At 41.3% G+C, this 13,944-nt stretch overlaps 1 protein-coding gene across 2 annotated transcripts in view; it reads right to left on the bottom strand.

Moving 5' to 3' along the window:
• LOC122805531 overlaps nucleotides 1-13,944 on the bottom strand; it is a 2,823,268-nt gene that overhangs the window by 564,653 nt on the left and 2,244,671 nt on the right. For both annotated transcript variants that reach the window (XM_044075738.1, XM_044075739.1), the window contains one exon: nucleotides 2,230-2,329. In XM_044075738.1, the coding sequence (XP_043931673.1) occupies nucleotides 2,230-2,329 (100 nt within the window). The remainder of the gene's footprint in view (nucleotides 1-2,229; nucleotides 2,330-13,944) is intronic.

Genomic DNA, 13,944 nt, shown 5'->3' with positions numbered 1-13,944 from the left:
ATAGTGCCTAAGATAATCAGAAGCAGAAGGATTCAACAAGGCAGACTTGTGGATTGTCAGTTCCTGCTGACCTACATGCAACACCCCCCCACCCTGAGGAGGGAGTTGCAGCCAAGCTATCTAAAGCCAACATTCCGAGGGAAACAGATGGCTCTGACAACTTCGGAGTCGAATCCAACACCTCGGAACTGGCACCGACACTTCAACATCCAGAATCTTCCAGATCCAAGGTACTCAGGGCCGGACAGCTCAAAGAAACCATTGGAGTCAAAGAGGCCAACATCTTCGGACCCGTGAATGATGACCCTAAGGAGTCTGGATCTGACAGCTCTGAAACTGAATTGGAGAAGGAGCTAAAAATGGAGGTGTGGCTCTACAAGACTCTCATTTGAATTTGCATCCTGAGAAACTTCCTCATCATCCTATCCACATCTGCTCTGGACAGGTTCCTGGAAGACCAAACAAAGGAAGCAGTAGAACAAGACCTCGAATGACATCTTGGAGACTGTTCAACAAAGGGTGAAGGGAGCCTGGATGTCATCGGCTCCGAGACCAAGGAAGGAGAATGGATCCAGGATGATATTTTGGATCCGACACTACCAGGTCTGATTTTTGTACAAGTTTAGTTGGAGGCTCCAAAGATAGAGCTGAAGAAGCTGAAGCAGAAAATAGATGCTGGGATCTCTTAAGAGACTCTTTAGCCAAAGAGTCGCCCTTCTTTTATTGTCTTTTTGAGGTTTGAGCTCCAGTAGCTGTACAAGGATATTTGCAGGGACGTAAGCCTCTAAGAATCAGTTTGTTCTATCAATAAGAGCACAGCAGTTGAATCCCTTACAAATATCACACTGTGCGTCTAGATGCTTAGGGCCCAGACAATATACACATTCAATGTGGGTGTCTAAATTAGGGATTTTATGCCCACACATTTCTTAAAGCTGGACAGCTTGCCAGACATGTTGAAAGGGAAAATGGAATCAAAAAAGGAAAGTGTTTTTTTTTTTTTTTTTAAGAGAAAAGAGAGAGAAAGACTTACCAACAATAGTAATTTAAGAAGTACTATCCGCGGTGGTGGTGCTGTGGTAGCGTTGTCGCCTCACAGTAAGACGCTGTCCGGTTCGATTCTCAGTTAGAGCGTGTTCTGCGTGGAGACATACGTGAATGGGCGTACCTTCGTTGAAGGTTGTGCGTCAGGGCTGGCAACTCGGCACGTAAAAATCAACTGCCAATCATTAGCGGACCGGAGTTCCACTGTGGCGACCCCTAACCGGGAAAAGCCGAAAGACACAACAACAACAAGTAATTTAAGAAGTACTGCAAAAGTACTATAAACAAAAAGGAATAGGACTACCAGCAATGGTATAAATACTATTAAAAGTACAAGGAAAACATATATATATATAAAGCAAGAAGAGACTACTACTATAGATATTAAAGAAAACGTTTGAGAAAGTTAAACTTACTAACCAACAAGACAGATATACTCAAAGCTCGACAGCTCACAATCTACAACCGATCGCTATAGCAGCAAATGAGATCTGAAGTACATTAGGTGGCTACAGCATTATGGGTAAAGGGAGGAGCTCAGGAGTTTAAGCATTCTACGATCTGGAAGAAGTGGCCGTGTCGGATATGAGGATCGGATCCAAACTCAACTGTTGAGGAAAGAATAAAATAACAACATCAGATTAACAACTTTAACTTCATTGCTAACAGTTATTTAACTACAAGGCAAGGAGAAACAAAGGATACTAACTCCTAGCACGAGTTGTTGTGTCTTTCGGCTTTTCCCGGTTAGATGTCGCCACAGCGGAACTCCGGTCCGCTAATGATTGGCAGTAGAAAAACATCAAAGATCAGTACTTAGCTAAGGTAAGCCTGTGCAATGAAGACCATGACTGTTTGAACAAGCGGCAGACGAGATATGAAGTAACTTCAGAGGCAGGAGGAGAATATGGGCAAGGGGAGGAGCCTGCGCTTTGGATACAAAGTCTAAAGTGCCTGAAGTCGAATCCGAAGACCCATCCATTGAGGAACATATAGAAGAGACAACATCAAAAATTATGCACTTGTTTGTGAAGTCACTTCTTTATGGTCAGCAGGTAGAATAATAAAGTATAAACCAGAGTACTGCACATTTGCATGCTTCTTCCCATGCTCATGAGTGAAAAGTAAGTAGAAAACTAAAAGGAGGGCATTTTAACAGGAAGAAAGGAATACTGGTCTACTCACAAAATGTATAGTTGATCCTGCCTTCTAATTAAAGCATTCTTCTTATTCACAAGAATGAACCACTCCTGAATCAAATTTTCCTCTTCTGCTTTATTAGTTCCTAAAGGAAAAAAAATGAATAGTTGTATTTCACACTTTAACACATTAGAAACCTTGTGCATCAGTTTTTGCAAGATAAAAACCTGCTTTGCAAAATCACATTTATCTAAAACTGTCAAAACAGTAGTCAGAAATGGTAATTTTACATTCAGATTTTTTGGCAAAACAAAATCCTAAATATATATCTCAAAAGAAATGGAGATCTCAAATTAAGCCTTTCATCTTTTCAAAATGCCTTATAATAAAAACAGCAATATGTCTACAATACTTCACTGTAGACGCTTAAAACAAGTATAGGGGGTCAAAATACTTGCTTTGTAAATCAAGTGACAGGGGAAAAGAAATAATATGGTAACAGAATTTGTGGAAACAAATTAAATAATGTACATCTTATTCAACGCTTACCTAGAACCAAAAGATTTACCACAATCTTTTTATACAAGAAATACATTCAGAAGTAAATTTTTTGGAACAAAACCCCACCCTGCAAAAATTATACAATCTGCCCCTTATATTATCTGGGGATCTTGAATGGCAGAGATTACAGATTCTCAGCAGATCTGAAGTGGTAGAAGAAAGTCTCATACAGAAAGAACATTTTAACATTAAAGACAATTGTTGGGACTCACAAAGAGTCTCAATGCAGGGCGTAAGAACTGTGGCCAAAAGAGACTTTTTCTGCGATCATGGAAAATACCAATCAGAGACATGTTAGCTGCAATGAGGAAAGACCTCATTATCAGCTAATTTACATGTCTCTAGTTCACTGGTAATTACCGCTAGAGCTAATTAGAACTTTTCTGCAGTAAGTACTTTTGGTGGCCCATGCATCAGATTAACACACGCACCTTCTCAAACATTCTTCCAAAACTATGTGCATATACATACACACATACACACTTACCTGTCATTACATTGATACAGCATCCCTGATGTTTCCTATAAATCAGAGATAATTACAGCCCGTCAATAATGCCACACTTTACAGTTTTCATTCTTCTTGTTATTCAGAAAATGCATTACGATGCTACACCTACTGCCCTATTAATTTTTTTTAAGGGTCTAGAAGCAGTAGTTAGAAAATCTGCCTTGTTTCATCCAGTGTTTCTTTCAGCTTTCTTCAGCATGGCCATTTAAAGGTACAGTATCCATTAATCTGGACATACCTCCATCCTTCACAACTGTCCCTGACTTTGCTCCTGCTATGTTCCTCATATCTCACAGACAATTACAATGAGTCAACAATGCCAGGCTTTAAAGAGTTTCATACTTCTTGCAGTTCGCAAAACATAGCCCAATTCAAGCCCGCTCAATTGGTGTAGAAAACAAAAGCTCTGAGTGTTAAGGAGCTGCTTTCCATACCAAACGGTTTGAAGCTTTTTGCCCAGAATTGATATAATGTATTTTCAGTAACTTAAAATAAAATTTATAGAGTGTGCCTCATGTCTAGAGGTGGTACAGAGGAATACAAAAATATACTGTTGTCAAGTTGCTTTGTGTATCAAAGGCACAGGGTTTGAAGCTTTTCACCCTGTCTATTTAAACCCTTGGTGTCTTGTGCCCCTCATATGTCTTTTGTGCACAAAACTGTTCTATTATTTTTTTTTAATTACATTAGTTTAATTTTTCAAAATCATCCCTGGTGTCTTGTGTTACCCTGAGCTCATATGTCTTTTGTACTGCAAAACTACTGTTTGAATAATTTGCTAATTTTGGTGGAGTATCCCTGGTGAATTGTGTCTCCGCCAAATTGTAAGATTTGCTCAATAGTCTTGGAATGATTAGTGCTATGTCAGTCACTCCCCTCACATACACACATACTCAAACACGCAGACACACACACACAGGCAGACACACACACACACACACACACACACACACACACACACACACACACACACACAAGTTCATAAATTCATGCACACACAGAACACCCCCCATTCCATCACACTCAAGGACACACACACACACACACACACACACACACACACACACACACACACACACACACACACACACACACACACCTTTGACCACTCATCCATCTGCATATAATTGTAGTCACACACATGTACACCCCATACTACTGTCTGCCTGCTAAACTCCCCAGCACTTACATCAAATGGGATGTCACCCCCTAAGAGTAATGAGTGAATGCAAATTTTTGGCCAAGTTAATTAACTCGGCCTGGCCAGCTGAGCTCACTTATGCAGTCGAGTGATTCTGCAGGAGACCACATGGCTAACTGGAGTACACCACTCCCCTAGAATGCCTCACTACCATTTGCAGTAGTCCATGGAGTCAGCCCATAACAAGTGCTGCACCTCTTCAAGGCAAACACAGTGGTAGGGTAGTCTCTGAATCAGAAATGGTTATTGCCAGTGGTAAACAAAGCTTATCACTAGTGGTAACCTTTCTAAATCCCAGTCAATGTTTGACTCCCCAAAACTGAAAACTTATGATTTACTGTTTGATAGTCCCCACTCATATTCTTTTACACAGCAATCAAGTAGATGTGTAACAGGGCCTAAAAAAGGTCTTGCACATATACAAATACATAAACATGTACATATATATATATATATATATATCTATATATATATATATATATATATATATATATATATATATATATATATATATATATATATGTATGGGTCTACTACCATAGATCAAAATTACACTATTTCGAAATAGGATAGTAGTGTCCCACTAACGCGAAAGTGCACTTCAACAAAAGTGCACTTTTGAGAAAGTCACTAACTCAAACGGGACATTTCCTGCACTGTGGTGCGGTAGTGATGGACCTTAGGGTTAGGGCTTGGGTTAAGGATAGTAGATAGCTAGTAGGGCTATCCACTATCCACTATCCTTAACCCAAGCCCTAACCCTAAGGTCTGTGATGACTGCACCACAGTACAGGAAATAGGTCCGTAACTACTACTCAGTGGAGGAAATACAATTTCCTGCACTGTGGTGCGGTAGTCACGGACCTTAGAGTTAGGGCTTGGGTTAAGGATAGTGGATAGCTAGAAGGGCTATCCACTATCCTTAACCCAAGCCCTAACCCTAAGGTCCGTGACTACCGCACCACAGTACAGGAAATAGGTCTGTAACTACTGCTCAGTGGAGGAAATACAATTTAGTTCACTGTGATGCGGTAGTCACGGACCTTAGTGTTAGGGCTTGGATTAAGGATAGTGGATAGCCCTACTAGCTATCCACTATCCATAACCCAAGCCATAACCCTTCGTTTGTTCTAGTGACTTTAGCAAAAGTGCACTTTCGTTGAAGTCCACTTTCGCGTTAGTGGGACACTACTATTGTATTTCGAAATAGTGTAATTTCGATCTACGGCAGTAGACCCATATATATATATATATATATATATATATATATATATATATATATATATATATATATATATATACATACATACATTGCAAAGAAAACCCAGACAAGCTAGAGTTTTCACTGTGTGATACCTTAAGTCTCCCATTGTGGAGGCGCACGTATACTTCTCAACCTCACAGAGTAAGAAATCTGGACAAAGACACAAATAACGGGGGACAAAGGGCCAAAAATAGGGATGCTTTTTAAATATTACTCTTACAAACTTAGAAAGTTGATAGAATTCCAGGTTTTGCATAAGCATGAATTTTCTATAAAGTCTGAAACTAACCCAGCTACTGGGGATGCAGAAGCCAGTGCATTTCTTTGTGCCAGTCCCAAACCTGCATAAACGGGGAGGGTTGCGTCAGGCAGGGCATCCGGCGTAAAACTTCGCCAAATAATTAATGTGGACACCAGTAAATATTTACATACCGGATCAGTCGATGCCCGAGTTAACAATGACTGCCACCAGTACTGTTAGCCAACAGGGTGCTGGTGGAAATTGGGCTACTGTTGGCCGAAGGAGGAGAAGAGGTGGAAGGCATGGTCAAAGGCAGGAAGAGAGGAGAAAGGCTATGACTGTGGTAGTGAGGGTTGGAACTTTGAATGTTGGCAGTATGACTGGTATAGGGAAAGAGCTCGCCGATATGATGGACAGAAGGAAGGTTGTTATACTGTGTGTGCAAGAGACCAGATGGAAGGGGAGTAAGGCTAGGTGTATAGGAGGTTGGTTCAAATTGTTTTATCATGGTGTGGATGGGAGGAGAAATGGCGTAGGAGTTATCCTGAAGGAACAGTATGCTAAGAGTGTTTTGGAGGTGAAAAGAGTGTCAGATAGAGTGATGTTTATGAAGCTGGAAATTGATGGTGTAATGATGAATGTTGTTAGTGCATATGCTCCACAAGTTGGGTGTACAGTGGATGAGAAAGAAAGATTTTGGAGTGAGTTAGATGAAGTGGTGATGACTGTACCCAAGGGTGAGAGAGTAGTGATTGGAGCAGATTTCAATGGGCATGTTGGTGAAGGGAACAGTGGGGATGAGGAAGTGATGGGTAGGTATGGTGTTAAACAAAGGAATGCAGAAGGTCAGATGGTAGTGGATTTTGTGAAAAGGATGGACATGGCTGTGGTTAATACATATTTTAACAAGAGGGAGGAGCATAGGATGACATACAAGAGTGGAGGAAGATGCACACAGGTGGATTATATCTTATGTAGGAAGGCCAATTTGTAGGAGATTGGAGACTGTAAAGTAGTGGCCGGGAAAAGTGTAGTTAGGCAGCATAGGATGGTGGTTTGTAGGATGGCGTTGGTGATCAAGACGAGGAGGAGGAGTGTGACAGCAGTACCAAGGATCAAATGGTGGAAATTGAAAAAGGGTAATTGTGAGGTGGAGTTCAGGGATGAGTTAAGACAGGCACTGGGTGGCAGTAAAGAGTTACCAAATAGCTGGGTAACTACAGCAGAGCTAGTAAGGGAGACAGCTAGAAAGGTGCTTGTTATGACATCTGGACAGTGGAAGGACGACAAGGAGACATGGTGGTGGAATGAGGAAATACAGGAGAGTATACAGAGAAAGACGGTGGCAAAGAAGAAGTGGGATTGTCAGAGAGATGAAGATAGTAGACAGGAGTATAAGGAGATGAGGTGCATGGCAAAAAGAGAGGTGGCAAAGGCTAAGGATAAGGCATATGAAGAGTTGTATGAAAGGTTGGACACTAAGGAGGGAGAAAAGGACCTGTACCGATTGGCTAGACAGAAAGACTGAGCTAGGAAGGATGTGCAGCAGGTAAATGTGATAAATAATAATGAGGGAAACATACTCACAAGCAAGGAGAGTGTGTTGAGGAGATGGAAAGAGTACTTTGATGAGTTGATGACTGAAGAGAATGAGAGGGAGGGAAGGTTGGATGATGTGGGGATAGTGAATCATGAAGTACAATGGATTAGCAAGGAGGAAGTAAGGATAGCTATGAAGAGGATGAAGAATAGAAAGGCTGTTGGTCCAGATGCCATACCTGTGGAAGCATGGAGGTGTTTAGGTGAAATGGCAGTAGAGTTTTTAACCAGATTGTTTAAGGAAATATTGGAAAGTGAGAGGATGCCTGAGGAATGGAGAAAAAGTGTTTTGGTACCGATTTTTAAGAACAAGGGTGATGTGCAGAGCTGTAGTAACTACAGAGGGATTAAATTGATCAGTCACAGCATGAAGTTATGGGAAAGAGTAGTGGAAGCAAGGTTAAGAAGGGACGTGATGATTAGTTGTCAGCAGTATGGTTTCATGCTGGGAAAGAGCACTACAGATGCGATGTTTGCTCTGAGCGTGTTGATGGAGAAGTACAGAGAAGGTCAGAAGGGGTTGCATTGTGTTTTTGTAGACTTAGAGAAAGCATATGACAGGGTGCCTAGGGAGGAGTTGTGGTATTGTATGAGGAAGTAGGGAGTGTCAGAGAAGTATGCAAGAGTGGTACAGGATATATACGAGGGTAGTGTGACAGCGGTGAGGTCTGCGGTGGGAGTGACGAATGCGTTTAAGGTGGAGGTGGGATTACATCAAGGATCAGCTCTGAGCCCTTTCTTGTTTGCAATGGTGATGGACAGGTTGACAGGCGAAATCAGACAGGAGTCCCTGTGGACTATGATGTTTGCAGATGACATTGTTATCTGTAGTGAGAGTAGTGAACAGGTGGTGGAGACCCTGGAGCGATAGAGAGATGCTCTAGAGAGAAGAGGAATGAAGTTCAGCAGGACTAAGACAGAATATATGTGTGTGAATGAGAGAGAGGATAGAGGAATTGTAAGGATGCAAGGAGTAGAGGTGGTGAATGTGATGAGTTTAAATACTTGGGATCAATAGTTCAGAGTAATGGTGAGTGTGGAAAAGAGGTGAAGAAGAGAGTACAGGCAGGATGGAGTGGGTGGAGAAGAGTGTCAGGAGTGATTTGTGACAGACTAGTACCAGTAAGAGTGAAAGGGAAGGTCTACAAGAGAGTAGTGAGACCAGCTATGTTATATGGGTTGGAGACAGTGGCATTGACAAAAAGGCAGGAGTTTGAGCTGGATGTGACAGAGTTAAAGATGTTACGATTTGCACTGGGTGTGACGAGGGTGGACAGGATTAGGAATAAGTATATTAGAGGGTCAGCCCAGGTTGGAAGGTTTGGAGACAAAGCCAGAGAGGCAATATTACGTAGGTTTGGACATGTGCTGAGGAGGGATGCTGAGTATATTGGGAAAAAGATGCTAAAGATGAAGCTACCAGGTAACAGGAAAAGAGGAAGGCCTAAGATAAGGTTTATGGATGTGGTGAGAGAGGACATGCAGGTGGTTGGTGTGGCAGAGCAAGATGCAGAGGACAGGAAGAAATGGAAACAGATGAGCTGCTGTGGCGACCCCTAACGGAAACAGCCGAAAGAAGATGATAAAGTCTGAAACTAAAATGTCTGTTTTTATTTTCTGACTTCAACCATCAATGTTTTGGCAGAAAACCACAATTTTATGAGAAATAGACCGACAATATGAGGCAAAAATCTGTCCAGTTGTGAGGTATGGGCCCATGGGATATTTGCAAATGACCCCTGGAGGACATGAAGTGTTTCATATACATGGCTTTTGTATGTCAAAGCCTTTTGTTTTACTTGCTAAGTTAAGTGGCTTCTCAAAAGCAGGGTCTTTTTTTTCTTTTTAAATATTTAAGGTTATACCCAGGCCAATAAAACCAAACACAGCTAGTGATAAACATGCACATTTCAGCCTCATGCACATTTCAGCCTCTGCATTAAACTTCTCAGTATATCATAAGTGGATAATCTGACTATAGCTTAAAATCACAGGGTCTTTAAACCCAGCTGATGCCCATAAAGATTAAGTGACCTGCAAAATATCACAACTGACATCCCTAGCCAAGGGTAAAAAGGATACACAGGCAAACCATTCGGTAAAAACCATGAGAAAAACTCAAACAAGCTAAAGTTTTCACTGGGTGATGCCTTAAACCTCCTGTAGTAGAGGCCCATGGGATATATGCAAATGATCCTTTCAGGACAGTAAGTGTTTCAGTTACATGACTTTTGAATGTCCATGACTTTTTTTTTTACTTTTTTAGGTCTTTATGGTTACATTCAGGCCAATAAAGTGAAATCCCACTTGCTGTGGACATGCATGTTTCGGCCTTTAGATTAACCTCATCAGCAGTGCAAGCACCTTAATCTTTATGGGCATCAGCTGGGTTTAAAGACCCTGTGTGTTTGAAGTACAGCCAAACTATCCACTTATGCAGTGCTGGTTCCCCTTTGCTTGTTGATGCACCACATGACTGTGGTACTGTCTGTAACCACTTGAAGTGGGTCCCATGGACCAATGAGGATTCAGAGAGTAAAGTGTCTTGATCAAGACAAGCATCTCCTTGATATTTATGTGCTTGTGTCTGTCCTATATGTCCCACATCCCCTGCACTTTCATCCTTCCTGAAACTTCTCCCTAAGCAAAGTCCGAAACATCTGTGGTTTCTTACTGCTTTGGAACAGGGAGGGAGAATGGGAAACCTGAATTTAATGATAACCAGTGTCTCTGCCAAAAAGTTTCCTTTTTGACAAACCCCAGTAACTGGGATCTGAAAAGATAAAGTGTCTTAATGCTGGAATCAAAGAGATTTCAGACACACTTTATATTTCTCATGCAGAGACTTGCCAGAGGTATCATGAGAATCATAGATGACATGATGCCCAAAATCCTGAGGTATTCCCTTGCAGTGACTGAAGTCTGAGTGGAAAAGCTTAGAAATAGATCTAAACAAAGCTCTAATTTTTCCTGTGGAAGAAAAGCTCTTTGAGCTGATGTGTCTAGCTGACATCTGAGGAACACAATCCTGTGTGAGGAAGTCAAGAAAGACTTTTTAATGTTATCTTGGAATCCCAGCTTGTGCAAGAGATCTCTCACTCAAGAGAGAGATTCTTGACATTTTGAAAAAGACTCTGCATATTTATTAAGAAAAAAACGTGGATACCTAATAGCCTGCAAGGATCTGTAACTGGAGCTAGACACACTATAAACACTTGGTGCAGTGGATAGTCCAAAGGGTAAGGAAGAGAAACCGATGAGGTGATCCAGACACACAAAACCTTAAGATATGCCTGAAGTCTGGATGAATACGGATGTGATGATACTTATCTTTTAAGTCCAGTGTTACCAGGAAAATTGAAAGAGGAAGAAGAGGTAGCACACTGTGAACTGACATCATTTGAATTTGGGCAGTATCACAAATAGGTTTGGGAAAGAAAGATCCAGAACTGGTCTCCAAGCATTTTCTTTCTCTGTCTGGCACTACTAACATCCCGGAATAAAACTTCTTCTCTACCTAAGATGGAAGAATTGGTTCTATCACTCCTTAGGACAGCATGTGATGAAGAACAGGTGGGAATGAGAGTCTGATCTGTGGGATGAGGAATAACCCCCTAGAAAGTAAGAATTTCCACTGCCATATATAACCATGATAAATGATTTTCAGAACCCATTTGTCTGAAACAATTTGTTGCAAAAGAGAAAAGTGGAGATTCAGACTTTCTCGAAGAGAAAAGGGGCCAGAATGGGAGGGGGCTGCAAGGTCTCTTGAACATTCGTTCAGACTTGTTGGACTGTCCTTGGCTTGAGACTTCTTTCTGGAACCTCCTTGACACTTCTTCTTAAATGTCTGTTAACCAGAATTCTATTGAGACTGTTTACTCTGTTTTTTTACCAAAACTGGATGAGGAGAAAGGGCTGAAAAACTTCAAAGATTCCGTGGATCCTCTTGCCCATTTCATCGCACTTTTTGATCACCTCTGCAGTAGAGGGGTCAAATACTACACCTCTATCTGAAGGAAAATTAAAATCTCTTTTTATATCATCTGGGAGGTTCTGAGAATGCATCCAAGCAAACCTCCTTAAAACAGTACCAATGGTCATAGCCCTGGATGAAGTATCAACACACTGCAAACAATCTGTAGTGGCCTGTGCAGTGGAAGAAACTAAGAAAGTATAGATAAAACATTCCTCATACTAACATAATATGTCAGAAATGAAAGTTATGTACCTACCATAAGAATAGATCCATGTTGTCTAATTTTCGTCCATTTCTATGGTTGTTGGATCTGACAAGATCCAACTTCAGCACAGAACATGAAGCTCTTTTGTTCCAGGGCTCTGACTCCTCTCCTACCCATAATTTTCTGAACTTCACCCTACTGCTTCTGATCCAGGTTGTCCACTGAAAAATTATACCCAAAAGTAAATCAATGTAATTATATGCTAGTGAAATAACATCCACTCAGGACCAATTTCATAACGCATGTTAGAAAAATTAGCAGTGCTATATAGGACATTGTCAGCAATGACTACTCATACACAGGGAATTCCAAAGTCAACCAGTCATCAGAGTCCTATTTGTGACAATTTGCTAGAGGGGAAATGGAATGAATGTTGAACGAGATGAAAATCAGACAACACAGATCTTTCGTTATGGTACGTAGATAAGTTTGCATCCAGTGCTGTCTGTTTTCATCCGATTCAACTATGGGACAGATTAAAAAGCATACAGGCCTGAGTGGTACCAAGCAAGGACATTCCTGAAGATGGTGGAGCCAAAGGACGAAAGAGATCTAGACTGATCATCCAGTCTATAATAAGATACAAACATATGAACTGTTGATCAAGTAGTTGCTGCACAGATATCATCAATAGGTAATCTACTGGCAAAGGGTGCAGAGGTGGCCTGAGGAATGAGCCTTAGGATTAGATTACAGAGATAAACCTTTCTTACTGTAAGCAAATGAAATACATTCAGATAACCATCTAGACAGACTAACTTTAGCCACTGCTTTGCCCAATTTAGGCTTAGAGAATGTCACAAACTGTTGATCTGACTGAAAGGTTTAGTTCTATGGAAATAAAACCTAAGCTGATGATGGATGTTCACTAAATGAAGCATGTATTCACCTTTGTTTGAAAATCATGAAAAAAAGACTGGCAGATTTACTGTCTGATTTAGATTAGCTTTGGATGCCACCATAGGAAGGATGTAATAGTTCTTAGTGAATCTCTGTCCTTATGAAAACCCAAATATGGTGGTTTGTAGGGTAGTGCTTGCATCTCTGATATCCATTTAGCTGAAATGAGAGCCATCAGAAAAACTGTTTTCCAAAAGTGGATCTTTAAATGCACTGATACTGTTGCAGTGTCTCTGATAGGGGGTTGAAGGAAAAAGTTCTCTTCAGGAAAGCTTTAGAAATCCTCAATGAGGCTACAGAGGTGTTGTTCTGGCCTACGTGACAGCTACAGATGGCTGCCAACTGAACTCTGAAAGTTGAGTAACTGGACCTGTTGTGAAAAAGTTCTGGTAAAAATTCTAGAATGGAAAGAAGGGGAGCTGAAATGGAATCTAAGCCCTTGGAAGCTGCCCAAATGAAAAACCTCTTGTGTTTGGGATGCTGATAGGATCTGAACAACTGACAAGGAAAGTCTGGCATCTCTGGCTAATGTTAGAAATGGAAGAACCAAGTGGTTAACTTCATGGCTTTTTGGTCTGGAGGGTGTGTTAATAGATTTAGATAGTGTTCCTCTTTCACAAAGGAAGCAATAGAAGAGGCCACAGGAAAGAAAACCATGTCTGACCAGGCCAAAACGGGACAATGAGGATCACCATGGCCTTGCACATTCATGCTTTCTGTATAAACGTGTTCATTAAAGGCAATGGGGAAAGGAATATATGAGACTTGGGGGCCAGTTGTGGACTAGAGCATCCCTTGGTGGCTGTCTTTAGGGAGGGATCAGGGCAAAATAACTGCTGCACTTGCTTAGGTGTGACGTAAACAGGTCATAGCAAGACTGGCCCCAGCAACTGAAGATCAAGGCTGTCACTGTTGGATTGAGGGACCACTTATGAAGCATCAAGATAGATTCTGTTCAACTTGTCTGCCAGAACACTGGATGACCCTGGGACATGCACTATTAGAAAGCAGTGCAAAGACATTGCCCATTGCTAGACTCTCATGTCTTCTTTGTATAGGAGATAGGAACAGGTTCCTCTCTATTTGTTGTTGTACCAGACTACCGACATATTGTCTGTCTGCACCTGCATCACACCTCCGGGGACAGCATACTTAAAGGCATGCAGTGTTAGGAGGACTGTGCTCATCTCACAACACTGATGTGAATGTTGGCCTCTATATGTGGCCAAGTGCCCTAGA

Source organism: Protopterus annectens, chromosome 6.part1, assembly GCF_019279795.1.
Source record: "Protopterus annectens isolate FY-2018-M chromosome 6.part1, PAN1.0, whole genome shotgun sequence".
In the NCBI taxonomy this organism is placed as follows: domain Eukaryota; kingdom Metazoa; phylum Chordata; order Ceratodontiformes; family Protopteridae; genus Protopterus; species Protopterus annectens.
This window is presented reverse-complemented; position numbering and strand designations above follow the sequence as displayed.